At 52.9% G+C, this 21,447-nt stretch overlaps 2 protein-coding genes across 2 annotated transcripts in view; both read right to left on the bottom strand.

Annotated features, from left to right (window-relative positions):
• The window catches only part of KY (kyphoscoliosis peptidase), a 44,666-nt gene extending 37,592 nt beyond the window's left edge, over positions 1-7,074 (bottom strand). Inside the window, exons 1-2 of the mRNA XM_060638718.3 lie at positions 6,430-7,074; positions 3,322-3,384 (exon numbers count right to left, since the gene is read on the bottom strand). Coding sequence (XP_060494701.2) covers positions 3,322-3,384; positions 6,430-6,565 — 199 coding nt within the window. The 5' untranslated portion in view covers positions 6,566-7,074. The remainder of the gene's footprint in view (positions 1-3,321; positions 3,385-6,429) is intronic.
• Positions 1-21,447, bottom strand: part of AMOTL2 (angiomotin like 2) — a 278,572-nt gene that overhangs the window by 232,210 nt on the left and 24,915 nt on the right. The window lies entirely within an intron of this gene.

The following is a 21,447-nucleotide window of genomic DNA, read 5'->3' as shown; positions in this document are numbered from 1 at the left end:
AGTCTCCTGATTCCTAGCTCAACCTCCTCCTCTGAGAAAAGTGGGGGCAGCCTTCCTAGCTTAGGAGTTGGGGTGATTGCCGCATGGGTCAGTTTTAGAGACATTTGCAGGGCATCCGCTATGTGATAGCTCTCTCCATGCACGAAGGGTATTTATGTCCTGGAACACAGAGCTGTCCTCAGAGCCTAGTGGGGTCAGCTTGCTGTGGAGAAATGCCCAGTTCCTGCCACAGGCCATGAAGGAGGAACCCACAGGCTTACCTGCCCCTCCTATGGGATGCAACACCTTCTGCTACATCTTTCCCTTAACAGCTGCTGTGGTGGCCTGGTCTTGCTGAGGCTGCTTCAGAGGGATCAAGGGAGGGGCTGGAAGAGGGCCAGGGTTGTGGCAGCAGGGGGTTCCCCCACTGTTACCACCCTCACCTGCCACCTTCTCCCCTGGCCTCACACTGGTCTGCAGAAACGGTGTCGAGCCTGACATTGGAAGTAGCCACTGGGACCATTGCCTGGGCCTGGAAATAAGCATGCCTCTGGGGCACTGGCCTAAGCAGGTTCCATTCAGATGACTTCCCTGGACCTGATCAGATCTGCCACTCAGTGCTTCCCACACCTTGGCCTAGGTAGAAGCCAGTCAAGGTGGGTAGGCAGGTCACTGAGCTGGGCTGGACTTGTGATCCAGCTGGCAGGGTCTTGCCCTGGAGAACCTGCCTGCTCCAGCCTTCTCCTATGAGCAGGCCCAGCCAGGACCCTCACCCCATGGGCTGAGGTTGGTGGGTTGGCCAAGGGCTAGGAGCACTGTGTGTGCCAATCCAGGGTGATGCTGGTCTGGAGCTCTAGGCCAGACTTAGGCGAGGACAGGGAGGCCACCTCCTTCAGGCACAGCTGGCTACTTCTCTGCTGGGCTGGCCGATGAAAGAAACAGGATCTGGGAGGGAATCCTCAAGGAGGACGATTGGCTGGCATAGCTGTTGTGGGTATTTATAGTCAGGGCTGCACAATTGGTTTCCCTGTGGCTGTGGGGTGTCAGTCCCTGTGCTGCTAGGCAGACTTCAGCCAGGACCAAGGAAAGCAGCCAATCACAGTAGGGGAAGCCCGTTGCTGGGCAAGCTAGTGGGGTTGGCTGGGCCCAAACACCTGCTGCTCGGAAAAGTTTGGAGCAGTCCAGGCTCCCCCCACCCTGCCAACGCCCCAGCCCAAGGAGTGCACAGGGCAGCAAGAGGGGGAACATGTGCCTTTTTGGATCAGCTCCATGTTCAGCCACATTTGTGCACACTCCACCAGCATAAGCCGTCAGCTGCCTCCTTTGCAGATGAAAGCCGTCCAGTTTCCAGGGCTGGGTGCCTTGGGCACCAGCAAGGCAAGTATGTACCCAGAATCTTGCCATTAGAAAACAAAGAAAAAAAGCTGTAATTTTAACTTCTGCATGCATGCAAACGTGCAATTTGAAAAATAAATAAAAATAAAACTTTACTTTAAATTACATGTATCAGTGGAGTGGTGCAGCCATCATTTTTTCCAAGCTCAAGGCCTCTGTAGAACCTCTCTCCAGCCCTCCATTTACCTGAAACTCTCCATTCTCGGGTAGTTCTGCAAGAACTACTTTAGTGATCTTCTTTATTTAATTATTTTTTAAAAAATATTTTTATGTTTTTTTAAAGTAATCTCTACACCCATCATAGGGTTCAAACCCACAACCCTGAGATCAAGAGCCACATGCTTCACCAACTGAGCCAGCCAGGTGCCCCATGATCCTATTTATTTTGTTGTATTTTTCCACTAAATTTCCCTCAAACCAGGGATGCTAAAGATGGTAAAAATAGGATAAATTTACTATATTTCAATCTTCTAATGTAAGAACGTGGCCAAGAAGCCATAAGATGAATTTCAGACAACTCAAGGTGAGAGAGCTGTAACAAACGAAGATGCCTTGTCTCTTTCCTCCCACTGCAACCCACTTGCCCACTTACCCACTTGTACACAGGCCAAGCAGTGCATATCTGTACCAGCTGCTGTGCATTTCTGCAGCTGACAGGTTTCTGGTGGTCTGATTCTTATAATTCTCATGAGCCTGAAGCATAGTTTTGCTAACTTTGGCATTTGCTTCAGTACAGCCAGAGTTGATGCATCTATCGCCCTATGGCCTCGTAACAAAGTTAAAGAAGCCATCCCACCATGTATGCCCATTAGCCAGGACCCTGAGGGGTGGTCCTCAGGGCAGGGGTATGTCTTAAGGACAACGTGTCCCCATGCACAGGGCAGGGAACACAGGAAAGCTCTTCACTTCCAGGGAGTTGAGACTCTATTGCAGTGAAAAGCATCATGATTATAACCATCAATGTGGTGCCATGAGGGCAGCGTTCCTGACTATCTTCATCTCAACAACTGGATCCCTGCCTGGCACAAAGTAAGCCCTGTAGAGCTTTATTAAGGGAATGAGTGAATGAATTTACTTTCAGAATTTCATCCTTCCCTTTTGTTACTGTCAGGATGCAGAGCATAGCTGTTTGGTCTTAGGCAATTGGGGTCCTGATTCCCCATCTGCAGAGGGTCATGGGGGGGTGGTATCTTCACATTGGCATTTGATGGGCCCAGGTCTGACTGAGCCCCCTGATGGAGCTCTGGGAGTGCAGGTCTAATTCTTAGTAGAATTCTCATGTGCCTACAGTGAAGTTTCACTGATGTTTGTTCTGGAAGCTGGGCTAATGAATCTGTGAAAGGTACAGAATAAGGCCTAGTATAGTCAGTCCATGCATGGCACTCCCAGAGATGTCCTGGGCCTGTTCCCTGCAGGGCAACAGATGCCTGGCACCAGAGAAAGGAGGCTTTGGAAACTGACTTCTCTGAGCTTATTGTATTCTGGGTCCCAGGCCATCCAGGAACCATAGAACCCATCTCCCTAGGCCTGGAGCAATAATGTCCCAAAGCAGGCCACTGTCCTCTCCATTTGGAAAAAATTTCAAAGATGGTTGCCCTGCATGACATAAGCAGCCCCACCCCCAGTGGGAACACACTCAAACCTCACCGTGCCAGATGATGCTAAGTCCTTCCCTATATATAGCCAGTGAACAAGTGGGTGCTCAACCTTATGGAATTGCTCCCCTCCCTTCACAGCGTCCAGGAAACTGGGGGACCTGATCTCAGGGAAAACTTTCTAGAGTCACAGCAGCCCCAGAGCTTTGCTGAGTCATGAGCAGCTACTTCCTGAGTGGTTAGATGTCTAGAGCCAGTTTTCGAACATGTGAAATCTAATGCTTCCAGTCATTTTTCAATGTGTTGAATTACAGAGATTGAAAGGAAAACAAAATGAAAAGAGAGAATTTACCATGCACGTCATTTCCTTCGAATTTCTGCCATCTCCGGATTCCATTTCCGACACCCTGGAGTCCTGTGGGATAACAAGGTCTGGAGTGAGGTTCTCAGTGGCCGGGAGACCCAGGCCAGCGAGTGACAGGTCAGTTGCAAATGTATCTGGGGTGAAGTGGGGCTGGTGGAACTTGGCTCTCTCAGGATTCAAGGGGGACTGCCTGTGAATGAGATGCACTTTAAAATATTAAAACAGTGGTTTCCAAGGATGGTGGGGTTGGTTATCAGCATCATCCAGGGAGAATTTTCACGGTGCAGATGCCTATTCTTCACTCCACATCTCTACCTCTTAAATATGGAAGTATTATTGTAGAAGATGTTTGCCATTGATTTTGCCTTTCTCTTCCTGTATGTGGTGAATCTCCCACTGTTAGGGTCATGATGTGAGGTGGGGGATGGGCAAAGATGGTCCATCCCTGTGGGAACTGCAAGTGATTGTTGCCTACTCTCCCAGCCTCCCTTGCAGCTAGAGCATGGATGTATGTGGCTTAGGCACAGCCAGTCAGATGCACCTGCGTCTGGTTCCATCTTGGGACCTGGTGATGCAAGAGGGAAGGGAATGGAAGTGCATGCGCACTCTCTCTCTGGTCCTGGCTGAAAGTGGTGGCTGCAAGGTCGAGTTCCTGGCACAGAAATGGCGTATGTTCTGGCAATGGGAGCAGCTGCAATAAAATCAAGTTCCTGGTGAGGACGGAGTATCTAGGGCTCCTTGGTGGCAACAGAGGTTTCCTCACCAGACCAGCCCTGCTGTGCAGCTTATGGCACTCTTCCTGGAAGCTGTGCCTCTAGCCTGGTTCTCCAGCCCTTTCAACCACTCCTCAAGTCCCTCTGTCCCTTCCTGATGCTCTTCTATTCTGCAGAGCTCTCCGCAGGCAAGATCTGGGGCTTGTGGCTCAGAACCCTCGCTGACACACATGTAGAGTAGAATACACACATCACACTGACTTTGGGGATGAAACCTGACTTGGGGCAGGGGACTTTAGGCCACCTCCTCCATGGCTAGGGGGTATATGACAGGAAGTGAGGGCACCCAGGCATATTTTTGAGAAGCACTGCACAATGGAAAATGCTAGGGCCATAGAGGGAAAGAGCAGAGAGCATCTGTTGGCAGCCCAGATCCCTGGCACATGCTGCCTTTGCCTCCTTTCCCTCTGACTCTTTTCTGCCACAAGGACAGAGCAGAAAGCCACCCAGTCCTCTGCACCGTGACAGTAATGGAGCTCAGGCCCTCCTTTGCAGAGCCAAGGACCTGGGCTGGGGGCAGTGGGGGGACAGGAGGAGATGCCTGGAAGAGGTGTGGGGGCGTTTTGGATCTTGTGCACCAACAGGAGGCCTTGGAACAAGCTTGTCTAGTTCAGTGTTTCCCTGCCTTAGGCTGTGTGGGCCCGTAGGCTGGCTTAGCCAGGGGTCTCCTGGACATCACCATTGCCCAGCAGGCCTCAGAGGCTGTGCATTCTCACTCTTCTATACTCTGGTACAGAACTGTCTGATTGTAAATAAGTGACACTGGTCTCTGCACTGCCATAGTGTCTGGGAAAAAACCTCCGTCAGGAAAGTTGTGGAGGAAACTAGCAGAAAGGGCTTGGCAAGCAGGGCCTTCTTGCCTTGCATCATGGTCGAGTGTGAAATGCATTGGTCTGGAGTCCTGTAGGGTTAGTGCTAGGGGTCAGACACCTCTGAACCAGTCCTGATCCCTGGCATTTCCGAGGCTTCCCTGTGTTGTTGAAAGGCCCTCTCTTTCTAGTGTTGGAGCCTTTAGGAGAGATGAGATCAGAGGGGGCGGGGGAGGGAGGGACTCACAGGCTGGCCTGGAGCCAGGCCTTGTGGGGGTCCTCTGGCCTTGCCACGCATAGGGGGAGGCCTTCAGACTGCAGTGTCCAGAGTAGAAGCAGCCTCTTTTCTATCAAGGGGCAGAGGGCCTCTGCCAATTTCCTCATTACAAATACGCGGGGTGGGGGGCATTTCCGCCTCTCCTGGGAGCAGCTCTGGGAATGGAAGAACCAACTAACCCAAACAACTGGCCTCAAATCCCGCGGGAGATCGGACTACCTATCAACATTCTCAGCTCTCCAGAATCTATTTCTTTCCCTGCCTTCCTCCCCAAGAGGTCACAAGGAACCATGGGGCAGGTCCAGCCTATGTGACTGGTGGGGGCAAAGCCATTCAAGGCACCATTGCTTCAGTGTGGCAGGTGGCAGGTGGATGTGCAATGCACCAAGGGCTATTAAAACATCAGTCCCAAAGCACTGGCCCTCCGTCAACCTAGCACAAACCTCACACCAGCCCCCGTGAAGGCTCGGGATGGCCTCATCATACACCTAGGACTTCTGAGGGGCTTTAACATCCCCTATTCTCCATCTGTATTCTCTTCAGTGTGCCCTTTCCTCTGGGATTACAGAGGCCTGAGTGCTGCTTTCCACAATTGCTCTATAAAGAGTCACTTTATTTTTCCAGTCTACCCTTTCTCAGAAAGTCTACAGGAGGAGTAAAATGAATAGATCTGTGAGAGCGGAGAGAGCAGATTTTCAGCTTACTCTAGCAAGCCTTTTACACCACCCTTATGCCTTCTACTGTAGGGGGCTGAGAGAGGCTTCAAGAAAGGGGAAACTGAGGCCATGAGTCGTGCAAGGACACCAAGGGAGCTCCCCGTCTCAAAGTCTGATTCAGCACACAGATTCCCTTGGGTCCCCTGAGCTCTACAAAGTGCCATGTGAGGAGCAGGCCTCGGTCACCCAGGGGTCAGGACTGAGGTTCTGGCCCCCTTCCTCCCAGGCATCTTCCAACCCTGTCGTGCACCCTTCAGAGAGTGGCTGGGAGGAAGCTGGCTCCCGGGGGGTGACGGAAGCACAGGGAGTCAACCCGGGGCAATCACGGGGCTGCGCGTTGCCACGGGACGGGACGGGACGCCAGTGCTTGCAGAGGAGCAAGAGGAGCAGGCAGCGGTGGGGAGAGAGGGTCGGTCTCCCTGGCCTCTTTCGGGGGCGCGTGGGGCGCCCCCCGGCGGGCGGGCCCCAGGCGAGGAGGCCGAGGTGCCGGGGTCTGGGGGCCCGGGCCGGGCGCTCGTTACCTCCTCTGCGCTGCGGCAGCGCGCCCGGGTCCGCCTGCCGGTCCGAGTGCGTGCCGTGCGCTGCGCGCCGTTTCTCCGAGTGCACGATCAACAGCATGTCGATGGACACGGCGTTGCTGTCCTTCTTCAGCTCCATGGTGCCGCCTCGCTCCCCGCCGTTGCGCCGCGGCCGCTCTCGAGGCTGCCTGCGCTGCAAATGGCCCCGTGCGCGCCGCTGGCCGGCGCGGGAGACCGCGAGGGCGCGGGAGAGGGCGCTCCCCCGCCGCCGAGCCGCTGGGCGCCGCGTTTCGCTGACTCTGCCAAACACGCCATTAGGGCCCGCCCGGGAGGGCGCTACCCTAATGAAGCCGCTCTAAGTCACCTTTGAAAGGAAATCCCGGGCCGAGCCCTGACCTGCACGCAGGCCGCGGGCGGCGTAGCCTCAGGCTCTAGCGCCTCCTACCCCGTGCGCTTGGAGCGCTCGTCCCGGGCTCCAGAGCCCTTCTCCCGCTGGCCGGGCGCTGCCTGGTCTCCGCAGCTGGTCCCGGGATTCCCAGGAGGGCCCGAGGTAGACCTTCTCCGGAGCCTTCGGCGAACGCAGAAATCTCACGGTGCTGTCAACAGTGAGAGTAAATTCGGGAAAAGGAAAAGCAGCACGGTGTGGCCCCACTCCTTCCCTTCCCCGGGTGGGTTTTGGAGGTTGATGGCTTCCTCTATAAGAGAGAGATGGGTAGGGTGTTGGGGTCCGGACCTCTGCGATTATGGCTGCACCAGAACTTGGAACATGACCACTGGGCATCAACTTAACAGTTCTTTCTGGCTTGTGGTGAAAGTCTTAACATCTCTGTTCCTTCTAGAAGCCTGGCTCGTGCTCCGTGGGGAAGGGGGGAGGGGCAGAGGAGGAGGCTGGTGCAGGGAGCAGCCTGCCTGCTGTGCTCAGGGAGCTGGACCTGAGAACCCATCTATTTTTAGTGGGGCCCGGCCTGCCCAGCCACCAGCAGCAACAGGCCCTTTGGCTCTGGGTCTCAGGAGTGTTTACAGCGGCATCTGCCTGCTAGCCCTTGGCACGGTGGGCCCACCCAACCTGGGCCAGTCCCCTAACTTAAGTTTCCACCATTAATAAATGTCGTGCACCCGGAAGCCTTTGCTCTGGGCCCCTTCCTATTGGAGTGTGATGACCCTACCTTGCAGTGTGGTTCCTGAGAGCCCCTGCCTCCCCCTCGGAGGCAGACTCTACTGTGCAGGCCTAGGTTCCAGTCTCAGCTTGGCCACTCACTGCCGGCGTGACTGTGGACAAGCCATTTCCTTCCATTTCCCCGCCTCTATCGTGGCATGATACGAGTTCTCACAGGGCTGTTGTGAGAACGTGTACTTGAGGTGCCTGGCGCGCCGCAAGTGGTCCCCAAATGGTAGCTGTCATTCATACTTCATTTTAAGGGGGGAGGAAAAGGACAGGTGAAGTGACAAGTCATTGGGGGGGGACACACAGATCTACCCTCAGATTCTGAAGATCTTTGTCCGCGGACTGTGACTCACAGTTTGTCTGCCAGTAAAGGCCAGTGCCTTGCTGCGTCACCACTACCCCTCGCCCACTGGGCATCTGAGGAAGGAGATGTCACTGGTTTCTGACAGTGTTGAATTGCAGTCCCAAGAGAGCTGAGCTGCGGGACTGGTGTAGGTGGGTGGCTCCCAAAGCATGTTTCCTCATGTAGTGAGTCCTGTCCCTTGCTGTCCTGCCTGCATGTGTGCATATGCACACACACACACACACACACACACACACACACACACACACCTGGGAGGCTGGCTGAGGCTTGTTCTCTAGATGGCTAGGGAAGTGAGAACAATGGATTCTTCAGAGTTCCTGGAGTCTTAGAGATTGCCCAGGCGGCATCCCCCATCTGACCTGAGAAAGCACCGTGTACCTCCTTCAGGGGTGTTGGTCCCAACAGAAGCTTCTGTGCAGCATATCTCATTACTCAATGGGGCCGAGTGGGAAGGGCAAGGAAGCTGAAGCCCCCTTGCCTGAAATTTGCATTCCCATCCTTGTTCCTTACTCCCCAGCTGGAGAGCATCACTGTGAGGAGCTTGCTCACATGACATCCCATTCCAGAGCTGCCTCTGAAGCAGGAGATGATGGGGGGTTGTATCACCCAGAGGTCCAGGAAGCTGGTCTGGGGGCCTCCTGCCCCTCCAGGATGTCTGAAGACAGATCCTTTAGAGAGGAGCCTCTCATCCATGGCACTATGGACATTTGGGGCCATAGAGTTCCTTGTTGTTGAGGGAGGGGTGGTCCTGTGCATTGGACGATTCTTAGCAGCATCCCTGTGATCTACCTACTAGATGCCAGTAGCACCCACTTCCCTGTTGTAAGAACCCAGAGCATGTCCAGATGTTGATAATGTTTCCTGAGTGACAAAAATGCAGTGAAAACTGCTTTGGAACCAACCCATGACATAGGGGCTGTGTTACCTTGACTTCTCTGGAAAATGCTGTTGCTCCTGGATCCTGATGCTGCCTAGAACCTGGACCCACTCTCCACATGTTCCCACCCATGGCTCTCAGTCCAGTAGCTGGTGTCTTGGGCCTGCACAGATGCTCCCTGCCAGCAGCATGGGCAGAAAGATGAGATGCTCTCCTCACTCTTCATGTTCCCCTCAGCCCTGGACTCTGTCGACCCATCCTCTCATCTACACTACTTGTTTTGGCTGAGAGGAGGATGCCACAGGAAGGCATTTTGGATGTATCTGGAAAGCGGAGGGGAAGCAGGAGAGAAGGAGGCTATGAGGTATTATTCAGAGGGTCTATGCCTTCTGCTCAAACCCCCCCTCAACCGATGGGACACAGAACAGACCCTCAGCCTGTGATTTACACCCTGGGTCCAGCCTCCTTCTATAGACTCACCTCTTCTACTTTCCCTGCCAACCTACACATGCTGTAGCCATCGCCATGCCCACTACTCCCCAAACACATCTATCTGACCTTTCTGCTTCTAGGCTTTCCTTAACATGCTGGCCTCTCCATCCTGCCACCGTCTTGAATAACATGGAATTCAGGGACTTCCACATTCTGACCTAATGAAGTCATCTGCATCCTTGTCTTAGGATCTGACAAATCAGGGGATGTCTCCGTTCTTGGGCAGACCTTTAATAATTTTCATCACAATGACTTGGAAACTTCAGGAGACCAAAAGACAAAGAGCAGTCAAAATGGTTGTATTTTTGCCGTTATCCTCCATTATCCACACTGCTTCCACACCTTTGCTTGAAGATGGGATTCCTCAGTTGTCCGGATGGTTCTGAGCCCTGAGCTGTCTTGGAGATGGTGAGTGGCTGGCAGGGAGAGGCTTGCTTCTGGCAGATGAGGCTTTCACCAGAAAGGGTGTGTTCTGACTCACATTTTCATTTTTCCAAAGGCTTAGTGGTTCTTCGGGGGATCACCAGTCATAACTTTTTCACCCCTCTAGAAATCCCGGGAGGTAAGTTTTTCTCTTCTCTATACAAAACCAGTACATGAAAGGCTTTTAGCAGGCAGTTTGTAGACATGACATGCTTTTCTCCATTGGTGCAGTGGGGAAGGGGCACAAAGAGAGTGGGGCACATTGGTAAAGAGCACAGACCACATCCCAGCCTCTTCACACCTTGGCTTCTGCTGATATGGGCAAACTGTTACATGGGGGACCAGACAGACGCCTTTCCCGCAAACCTTTTTGAAAGCTGGTATAGGCTTCCTGTGGTGTCTTGACCAGCCTGACTTGGCTCACTCCCACTTCTGAGTTTGTTACTGTTGTCACTTCTTCCCGAAAACCTGTTTGGACATTCCTGGCAAGTACAGTCTAGTCATCCTTTGAAGTCTGACACCAGCCCTCACCTCCACCCTGAAGCCTGCCTGATTACCCCAGTTCTTGGAGATCCTAGAGAATGCCAGCTCTCTGTGGTGCTTTTTAGCCGTCCTCATTTTCTTTTTCCTGCTGGAATGGCACAGACATTTAAAGGTTTAAAAAAAAAAATACTCTCCCAAACTACGGCAGGTCTTTCCTATTTCATAGCAAAGTGTATGATGAAGTCATTTCCTGGCCTTAGACCATGTTAAGCTCTTTGAGGGCCAGGTCATGGTCTTCCTCATTCTTGAGTCCCTCCCATGTTCCTCTACCAGACTTGAGCCTCCTGTGTGTATTGCACACAGGAGGTGCTCAATAAATGTTTGAATCAAATCAGACAGAACGAACCCTCCCAGTCAGCCAAGATTTCTCCCTTTAGCCCAGAGGTGTGCCAGCCTCCTGTAGATTTGTAGCGTTTGCTCTGCTGTGCCTTTCTCTCTGACCATCACGAGATGGAAGAGAAGGAGGTTAAGTGAGGACAAGCAGCTCTAAAGGCACCTTCTCCCACTGCTGACAGAGCCATCTGGAGCATGAATTTGGGGGAGTGCTTGGTTCTAACAGCCCTGCTCAGTCCCATGCAGCCGCCTCCACCCCGCCCCAATCAGGAGCCATAAGCTGTGACTTTTCTGTTAAACACAATTCCCTTTCTCAGCCTTTTTGGCATGTCTCTCCCTGATCGGCCTGTCAGCCTGTTTCAGTATTTCTATCCGTGACACCTTCATTGATTTTCCCTATTTTTCTGTCTGTAGCTTATTACAATCCCATCTTCTTGCACATAACGATGTGTAAACATGGGGAGCCCTACCTCCCAAATTCCAGGTCATTTGAGTTTTGGAGTCTTTATACACTATGGCATTCTTGGCCTTTTCCTGTGGATGGAGATGATGAAAATCAATTTGTCTCTCATCACCTCTTCCAAAATATCTCAGGCTATGCCAACAGAGGTATCCAGTGGCACATGAAAGCCCATGGAGAGATTACCTCTTCAGCTTCCCCAAGTGTTTATTGCCGAGCTATTGAAATGCCCCTCGCATATTCCTCGATCCGCCTCCCTGATGGAAACGAAAGGTCCTCTGAAGTGGACTTGACGCTTCAGAGTTTGTCCCTTGGTAGTCAGCTACTTCTGTACAGAAGTCTGCATTTTTCTTCCATGAACTCATGTAGCCCTCACAGTGCCCTGGGGCTGGGCTGATGCCTTTACACCCATTTTATTGATGCTGAAACAGGATCAAGAAGTGAATTCGTGCAGTTTTCTCAGTGAGCCATCAATGGCTTCTACGTGGGCCCAGGGCTCACGCCAAACCTAACACGCTTGCTGTTCTGCATGTGTTAGTGAAAAGGGGCACAGATGTCGTTTCTACTGGCAGGCTGAGGTTTGGGCCAGCCACTTTTGCAGGGCCCCAGCCAGTGCTCTGACATGTGCCCCCTGGGAGAGAGCCCTCACACCTGGGTGGTGGGAGGTTGTCTAATGAGGTGGTGAGGAGGGTCACAGGAGACAGCTCTGGAATGTCTGAACAAAAACGCAAATGAAGTCAGAACAGCCTTTTGATCACCCCTGAAGACCCCTGGGGACTGTCGGAATGAGGTTGGTGCCCATCTGCCTCAAACGGGACAGGTGCCGTGGCCTGGATCCCAGGGGGCACAAGGGAATGAGTTTCTAGTGTCAGTTCGGACTCCAGCCTTGCCTGTCCCTGGGGCAGAGCCTCTAATAGGAGCCACGGGTATTTTTAGTCTCACGTGTGCAGGCACAGGACAAGGAGAGCTGGATAGGAACAGCTAATAAGCCATGGTCTTTATTAAGTTGGGAAGGGTGAAATGAGGGGGAGGACAGGGAGCCTAGTGGAACTTTTGCACATGCCTCATTTTCTGAGAACTCTTTTTCCATAATTCACCAAGAAAGATTGAGGTCAGGGTGATTATGCATAGCCCCAGTTAGAGAAGCCGGAAAGTGGAACATGCTTACCTCCTGCAGCCTGCACGTCCCCTCCCAAAACGTCCTGCTCTGCCCTCTGGGTGACCAGGTGGGGCAGGAGGGATTCAGCTTTGGGGCTTGGCTATCAAGCCTCCCCAGTGGGGGTGACCCGGAAGGACCAGATGAGAAGCCCATTCCCGAAGGAAAACTTGCAACCTCAGAAGAGAGTTGAGCAGGTGTCCACTACTATCCTGATTTCACAGAGGAGGAAATGCGGGTTCAGAGAGGTGCAGATATTTGTGCAAGGCCACATGGGTGGGAAGTAGGGGAGCTGGGCTTCAAGCTCAGCATCCTAGATCAAGGTCTACCACTGTTTTGTATTACATTGGTCTTTTCCCAAATGATAGTCAGTCGTGTCTAAGATTTATTATCCATTTTATTTAACCACATTTTTTTCTATGCCAACTCTGTGTCAGGAGCTCTATCACTGGGATGAGGCAGTGAAGGTGATACAGTTGCTCTCAAGATCTCTGGGCTTAGTGAGGGCAGCATAGAAGCCACTTCCAGCCAAACCTCAGCGTGGGCCAGTGTGCAAGTTTGTGCTGGGGGAGAGGCAGACTGGGAAGTGAAACTGGCAAGTTTCCAGCCTTTGGTATCGAGCATGAGGACACTCAAAGCTCTGCTCACACAGTCAGTCCCCTTCTGTGCAGCATCTTCTGGGGTGGGTGAGACTGGCGGCAGTGGCCAGGGAGGGGCAAGGGTGTCCTCAGCCTTTCTCCAGTCCTGTGGCTCTGAGCACCACGATGCCTGTGGCCTGGGGCAGGACTCAGTGAGTGAGTGCTTGGCAAAGCTGCCATGAAGATAGTATCTGGCTCCTGCTGCTGTCAGCCACTCCTTTCCTTCCCTACCACATCTTTAGGGTTCGAGAGCAGAAGGAGACAGTGAAAACATTGATTTGGGATGAAAAGCATCAGAGTGAGTTCTTTGTACCTCTCTGTCTCAGTCTAGAGCCAGCCATGGCATGTGCTTCTGTCCATCCATTTATCCACCCCAAATCCATGCTTTCACAGGGTCTTTCATATCTGTCCATCCATTCCATCTCTCCACCCATCCAGTCACTCTCTCATCCATCCGTCTCACTTAGCTATTTGTTTACCCATGCCTCCGTCTCTACCTGAACATCACCCCTCAGTCTCTCCGCCACCCCCATTCTTCTATCCCTTCCGTCTAACTTGTTCCACCCATCCACTCATTCATCTGTTCACCCGTTTGTGCCCCCACTCCATCCATTACCAATTTTTTCGTACCATCTGGAACCAGACACTGTGCTCCAGGCCTTGTGTCTGGTGTTGTGGGGACACAGAGATGAATGGGTCTCTCTCATAGTTGACCCGGGAAACAGTGTACGGATCCACTTATGAAGGGAGAAGTGGAACCAAGATGGTCCTGAGAGGCTGAAAGAGAAGAGAAGGGGCTGTAGGAGGATCAACCAAGATACTTAGACTCTGCATTTTGGGAGGATAATAATGGAAAGAGAGAGAGAGAGAGAACTGGGTGGAGGACAAGGAAGACAGGAAAGGAGAAAGGAAGGAAGGGAGAGAAGGAGTAAGGGTGGGATGGAGGGAAGGAAGGAAGGAAAGAAGGAAGGAAGGATAAATGTGTGTTGGGCACCTACTCTGTGCTGGACCCTGTGCTAGGTGTTTTCACTAGTCTTACTTACTTATCCCAGCAACTTTTTGAGGTGATTCCCTGCATTTTAGAGATGAGGAACTAGGACTCAGTGCACCATGTGAATAAAACCTGAAGAGCAGGGCTAGGTTGAAAGTGCTTGCTAACACTGAGCATCAGAATGGGAGCCTGAAGCAAACAGGTCCGGGACAATTGAAAAGCATGCCATTTGACAGTTAACTTCTGGACTGTTGCCTGAAAGTGTGTTTGGGTAGGAACCACTCCTATGGTGACCAGTTAGAAGGAGGTGCAGGGCCATGCACAGTTGTTGGAGTTAGATGCCAGGTTGTACCTGTATGACGTGGAATTGGAGCATGCCTTGGTGATTCTGCCAGGTCCAGGGTCCTTCTGGAAGATTCCTGGCTCTGGATTCTTTCTGTCAGGACACACCAAGCACCTTAGGCAGGGCTGTAGGCATTTGTACACCAGTCTAGTGTCCAGCTTTGCTTTACTTTTCCAGTTGGAGCTCTCCTCCTGGGGAGACTCAGCATAGCCCTAGGCAGGAGAGCTCAGCTTCACCACCCATCTGCTAGGGCTGCAGCCAGGAGTCTATGAGCCCTAGCCCCAGGCCCCTCTGGCACCCAGGATGTACGGTTTCCCACTGACATATCGCTCCTGACACTTTCTGGATCCATACCCAGTTCTTGTTGTTTGATGCCACCAAATTGTTCCCTGACCACCTGATGAGTAACTGTAAGTGTTGACAACCGCTGTCCCAAGGCCGGAGTATTTCCAGATGGTTAGGTAGGTGGCCCAAGCAATCACGGGCTCTAGCGACAACTCAGGGAGAGGGGTTTGGGCGGGGTGAAGTGGCCCTGCAGTTTACCAGACAGAGGCTCTCTAACCCCTGCAGAGTTTGTGGAGGGGGGGGGGGGTTGTCGGTGGCTGGGTGAGGGGCACTGCAAATTAGAGATTCTAGAATTACACAGGCCTCATTCACGTGAGCCCCTCTGTGTCTTACGGACTTGTAGGTCTTCATTTCTCTGAAGTCAGGCTGTCTGTCTGCCCTTGCCTACCCTGGAGAGCAGAGTTTGGGGGAAGGGAATGCAGACACCCAGGTATCGGTGCTGGGCCTCGGGGCCCCACAGTGGCTTGAAAGGGGGATGTGTGAGGAGAGTGGCTGCTCGAGGCCCCAGTTACCTCAGCCGTCCTTCTTCCCCAGCTTTCCCCCTCGGCATGACCAGGCCACCCCCCTGCCAGCTCAGCTGTCCTCCCTCCTCACCATGTAATCCCTGCCAGGAAGAGAGGGGGGAAACATGAGCCAGCCTTCTCCCACTGCATCCTGCCTTCCTGTTCTCCGTCCAGCCAGGAGGGATGAAGGGAGGGGGCTGGGGACAGGGAAGGGCAGGCTCTGGGGAAGGCTCCCAGGCTCAGTGGCCTCCTAGATGCACGAAAACTACAAAACTCAGGCCTTCCCCCTAAGCCCACATGTGCAGGGCCTGCCCTCGGCTCTGCTAGCATCTGGACACCTGTGAGGCCAGTTTAGTCCAGCAGAGCCTCTCCTGCCTCCCCTTGGCTTTGCCTTCCCCTTCACCTCCCTGGGTCTAAGGTGGGGAGGCCCTGCTGGCTGTTTTTACTTTCCTCCTAAAAAGGTCACCTATGAACGAGGGAGTTCAAGTCCCAGCATTGCAAGGCAAGTCAGAGCCTCAGTCTCCTGATTTGTAACCTGGCAGCAATCATGCCCGCTGCCCAGGGCAGAAGACAAAGAGAGGTGGTGCAGAGTGTGGCCCAGCACGTGGCCGGCATGTGACCATGACGGTCCATAAACAGAGCCAGTCTGGTCCCCGAACCTGGCACACAACCTCAGATAGGCAACCACTCACCTCATTATCAGGGCACCTCTGGGACTCTGGATGGGAGGAGCAAGGACAGAAACAGCCCCCGTACGTGCACCTCTTGGGATCTCAGGAACATCAGGTGGTGGTGTGCGTACCATGTATTTGTGCGCGGGGACTCTGCTGTCAAGACCATGCCATTCATCTGCGTTCTCCTAGAGCCCCGCAGCGGGTGTTCCCTTAAAGCAACTCCAGTTGTGCGTGCATGTGTGTAACAAAGCCACTTTGGGTCCCCCACAGATGCTGTGGGGCCCTGGAAGAGTCGTGTCCCTTCTCTGGGACAATGGGTGTGTTGATTCCTGCCTGACACAGCTGTTCTGGGGTCAGCAGCTGGCCTCCTGCATGGCACACGCGGTAACGAGGGATCCCGTGACATCCATTCCCTTTCTCCCTATCCGGTGCTGAGGTTTTCCCCTGGTTGCCTTGGGGTCTGCTCCAGGAAAGAAGGGACCCCTCCCTTCTTGGCCAGAACAGGGGCGTGGGGAGCCCTGGCTTCTCAGGAGACACTGATGCAGACTGAGGTGGGGCAGGGCTGGCCTAAGGTCGGCAGCACAAGGTCACTTCTGGCCCCACCCTGCTGGTCTGGGAGAAATAAGGTGGGGGGCTTTAGGGCACTCCAACCAGCCTAGGTTCTTCTCCCCCAGCTCCTGGTAGGAAATGCAGAGCAGGGTGGAGGCCTTAACCATATCTCTCAGTGAGAGAGGTCAGGGCTGGCCTGTGTCCACAGAGGACCCCTAGCTCCCAGTGCTGCAACTGGGACAAGCCTACTGGTGCAAGGCTTTCCTCCTCCCCCTGCCCTTTCCTTGAGGCGGGGAGTCTGGCCCCTGGAGTGGCTATTGAGCAAGCGGGAGTAGGGAGCTTGCCTTCTCTCACAGGGTTACCTGAGGCAGGCTGGGCTGGGGGCTGGGCCAGGCCCTGGAGCACAGTGATGACAGGGACCTGTTGGTGGCAGGACAGTTTGCACTCCCCAGGTGGTGGCTGAAAGGCTGCCACTGGGGGAGGAGCCTGTGATGACATATGCCTCTGGCCAAGGCCTGACAGCCATCTGTTTCCAGCCACCAGCCGCGAGGCCTCCAGGGAGGGAGAAGACAGGGAAAGAAATAGAAAGAGAAGCAGGGGACAGAGAGAGACAGAGACAGGGACACAGAGGCAGAGATAGGGACACAGAGGCAGAGAGAGACAAATAGGGAGACACAGAGACAGAGGGACAGAGATAAGAGGAAAAACCCATAAAAGCAAGAGAGAGAGAAAGAGGCAGAGAAATAGAGGGACTGAGAGACAGAGACAGGTAAAGAGAGACAGAAGGGGAGAACAATAGGAGCAGAGGAGCAAAGAGAGTGAGAGAGAGGGGTGGTGGGGGGAATGAGAGGGGTATGGGAGAGAGGGAGAAGTAGAGAGACAGGGGAAGATGGACATGGGGAGAGACACAGGGAGAGAGGCAGAGAGAGACAAAGAAATTCTGGAGACATAAACAGGGGAGTGCATGCTGGGGTAGCTGGGGTTGGAGAGGGGAGAGAGACCAAGGCTTCTGATCAGGCTCCCGGTGGAAGAACCCTCATAAACCAAGGTCGTTTTAGCTCAGCACATGGAGAGGAAGAAGTTGCACTTGACCCTGGGCTCCTGGCTTCAGGGTCCTGACGGTGGATCTCAGGTGTTAGTAGGCAGCAGAATCACTGGGGGCACATTCAAGTTCAGGTGCCAGGCCCAACCCCAGAATCTGATTCTCTGGTCAAAGTGAGGCCAGGAATCTGCATTTCCATCAGATTCTATTGTGGGGTCACACTAATCACAGAGATACTGCACCAGGAGGAGTCAGAAGTCGGTCCCCTTGTCCCCTCCCTGCGTCCCCCCACTCGCTGTGGGCCCTGGATGGGCAGCTACCAGGGCTCCGAGGGAACTCCCTCCACAGACTTGGAGGCTTCCCACATCCCTTGTTTCACCAGCCAGTGATCCTAGGAAGGGTTGGGGCCCTCTGTCTCCCCCTGGATGGTCAGGCAGAGAGGCACCTTGGAGATCATGATTCAGTTCCAGCCACTCTGTGCAGGTGAGGAAACTCAGCGGCTAGGCCAAGGCAATAAAGGTGACATGACACATTAATTTCTCAAACTCCTGCTATGGCCCAGGCTCTGTGCTGAATATTCTTTCAACTTATGGCTTAAACAGGGGAAAGGTCTTCACTGTCTCCACCTTAAAGGTGAGGAAATGAAGCCCAGAGATACAAGTAACCTTCCTAAGGGCACACAGCTAGTAAATGGCAGAACCTGGACCAGACTCCACATCTGTCTTACCCGAAAACCCATGCTCAAGTCCCAGCTTCTTCCCTATTTCTATTAATGGCTCTACTGCCTCTCAGGCTGAGATCCCAAACACAGCTATCTTGGTTCCTCCCCTGACCCCATCCAATCATTGTCATGGGCCTGCCTGGGCCAGCTCACGGCAATCTTCAGTCACTACAGTTTCCCACTGTAATATCTCGTCCCCAGTTCAGCCTTTGTATCTTTAGCGCAGAACCAGGCGGTACTCTTCCAACTCAATTTTCCCCCAGACTTGTTACCTATATCCCTGGAAGTGAGGAGGAAGACAGACAGGTAGCTGTCTTTCCAGGCTAGGAAACAGAGCCTGGGGCTGACTTTCGTGCTAACACTTTGTGAGAGCGAGGTGGGGTTGGGCTGCAATTCCAAGGCAGCAAGAGTGAGCGAGATAGCGAAGGACGATTCAGGAAGCGGTGCTGCTCGGCTGGCCACAGTCCCAGGAAATAGAGCCCGTTTGTTCAGGCACTGGGTTGGGTCCAGAAAAAAATTAGTGGGATGTCATCCCTTGAAATGGTGTATTTCAGCAGCTCATAGAACCCAGGACACAGTTTACTTACTATTGCTGATTTATTACAAAGGATATTTTATAAACTTTTTTTTTCTAACGTTTATTTTTTATTTTTGAGACAGAGAGAGACAGAGCATGAACGGGGGAGGGTCAGAGAGAGAGAGGGAGACACAGAATCCGAAACAGGCTCCAGGCTCCGAGCTGTCAGCACAGAGCCCGACGCGGGGCTTGAACTCATGGACCGCGAGATCATGACCTGAGCCGAAGTCGGACACTTAACCGACTGAGCCACCCAGGCGCCCCTACAAAGGATATTTTAAAGGATAGGAGTGAACAACTGGGTAAAGAGATTACATACGGTGAGGACTAGGGGCGCCTCTGTGGCTCAGTTGGTTGAGCGTCCGACTTCGACTCAGGTCATGATCTCATGGTTTGTGGGTTCAAGCCCTGCATTGAGCTCTGTGCTGACAGCTCAGAGCCTGGAGTCTGCTTTGGATTCTGTGTCTCCCTTTCTCTGCCCCTCCCCTGCTTGTGCTCTGTCTCTGTCTCTCAAAAAGAGATAAAAATGTTTAAAAAAAAAAGATTAAAAATGTATATAGGGTGAGGACTTGGAAGGGTCCCAAATGCAGGAGCTTCTGTCTCTATGAAGTTGGGGTGCACCATCCTCCTGGCACATAGATGTATTCACTGACCTGGAAACTCTCCAAACCCCATGCTTCTGGGCTTTTTATGGAGGCTTCATCACATAGTCATGATTGATTATTAACCCGTTTCCTTGCTCCATTCCCCTCTCTGGAGGATGGCGGCTGGGGCTTAAGCTTCTAATCATGGCTTGGATTTTCTGGTGACTAGCCCCCACCCAGGAGTCCACCAAGCGTCACCTCCTCCTAGCCTCCTATCACCCAGGAAATTACAAGGTTTTGAGGAGCTCTGTGTTGGGAACTGGGCTCAAAGACCAAATATGAGCAGACACTGGAGGCAGAAACTAATATATGTATTTCAGGATTTCACAGCCTGGAAGTATGAAAAACCCAGTGGGACACCCATGGGTCTGCTTCACAGACCTATCTGACTAGTGACACATCCTGGAAGGGGACTGACTCTCTGGCTCCAAAGGTGGCAGCTGGCAGACTTTGTGCTCTAGCTACTGAGGAAGGATTTGCAGGGAGCTGTCATACATCAGATCACGGGACTCCGCTCAGACCCTCCTGATGGAAGTGCAGGACCTGGAAGTATGGGGCTCTGGTGTGCTCTGGGGCTGCACTGTGGGGCTGCTCTAGACAGAGGACCTTGGGGCCTGTAAAAGTGTCTGTGCTTTCAAACTGTTGGGGTGCTCTGACATGACCTGGCTGGGTCATGGATGGAGGAAGCCATGAAGCCCATGACCATGGGACTCCCTGTCGGCCCAGCTGTCCACCTCAGTGTGAGGAGGAAGTTGAGGACTGAGAAAGGCTGTCCCGGTGTGAGCCAACCAGGAGGGGAGCTTCCGGGTGGCTCTTGGCTCCCGGGAGATGAGTCCAGCCAGAGCAGGGAGAAGCGGAGGTGGCATTGTCTTGACCTTCAAGACAAGGCAAGAACACATTCTGGATCTGCTTTTAGCAAAGCGGGCCTTCCCATCTCCTGAATGGCTTTCTCTCTGACTGGTATCCAGTTAACTCCCATCATAAAATCATTTGTTTCTTCACTGAACTCAACTGCTCTTCAGGTAGACTGCCGAGTACTCATATCTGATAGATTTCCACAGAGGTGAGTGCACTCTCTACTTTCCCCTTGGACTTGTTCCTTCTTAGCAAAGCACATCTTATTGCTACATGTCTATCAAGAGGTCATCACCTCCACCACTGTCACCATTTTCCCCTCCACCTCCAGTACCATCACCATCTCCACCACCATCCCCATCACCGTCACCATCACTCATCCACCACCATCACCAGTACTACCAACACCAACCTCACCACCATCACCCCCTCCATCGCCATCACCATCGCACCTCCATTTCTACCACCGACATCACCTCCACCACCTTCACTCTTACCCTCACTACCAAAAGAATTTGTCTTACGTCTCAGAGACCATCAATCTTCAAAGTTGCAGGTAATGAAAGAGGCGGCTGTATAGTAGCCAGAGGAGCACAGACCATGGATTCAGAGCAACAGCCCTTTTCCTCCTCTTCATGTGCTTCTTCTTGGGGGTTCTGGTCAGACACTGTGCTGGGGTGATAGCCTAGCCTCTCCCTCTACCCACTCCTCCAGCCCTGATGCTTGTCACTCACATGATTCAGGTGTCAGGGAGTGCAGTAGCTCTTGGGCTCTGGGGCCCAGCTCCCTCTCTGGCCGGTTTGCAGGGTGTGGGTCCACCAGGCTGTTGACAGCTGCTATCTGTTCTGATTGCTCAGCTCCTGTGCGGTGTGGATCATTAAGTATTTTACATAACACCGATGCTGCCCTAGGCTAATCGTGCCTCAGTTCTTGTTACTTATTGATGAGGCTGATAGTGATTTCAGTCATGGGAAAGCTCTTTAGTCACTATTCCATGGCTTCTGGAGGACTGAAATGCCTGGGTAAGTGGGTCAAAGATCTTAAGTAAAAATAGAGCCAGTGCATGTTAAAAAGATGGAATTTGGGGACTGGAAAATAAGTTCTGAGCACAAGAAGAGGTTTTTAACTACTGCCGACTAGATCAGGTATGATTTTTCAGGCTCTCTGTGCTATTTTCACAAAAAGTTTTGCAACTTATTTGCCTCTAACGTGAACACACTCCTCCCCAAACCGCACACAGCCTCTCCGCCAGGGGCCAGGAGTAGGGGGAAATGGGGAGTGCTAATGGGTACAGGGTTTTGGTGTGTGTGTGTGTGTGTGTGTGGG

The sequence above is a fragment of the Panthera onca genome, chromosome C2 (genome assembly GCF_046562875.1).
Source record: "Panthera onca isolate mPanOnc1 chromosome C2, mPanOnc1 haplotype 2, whole genome shotgun sequence".
Classification (NCBI taxonomy): Eukaryota; Metazoa; Chordata; class Mammalia; order Carnivora; family Felidae; genus Panthera; species Panthera onca.
This window is presented reverse-complemented; position numbering and strand designations above follow the sequence as displayed.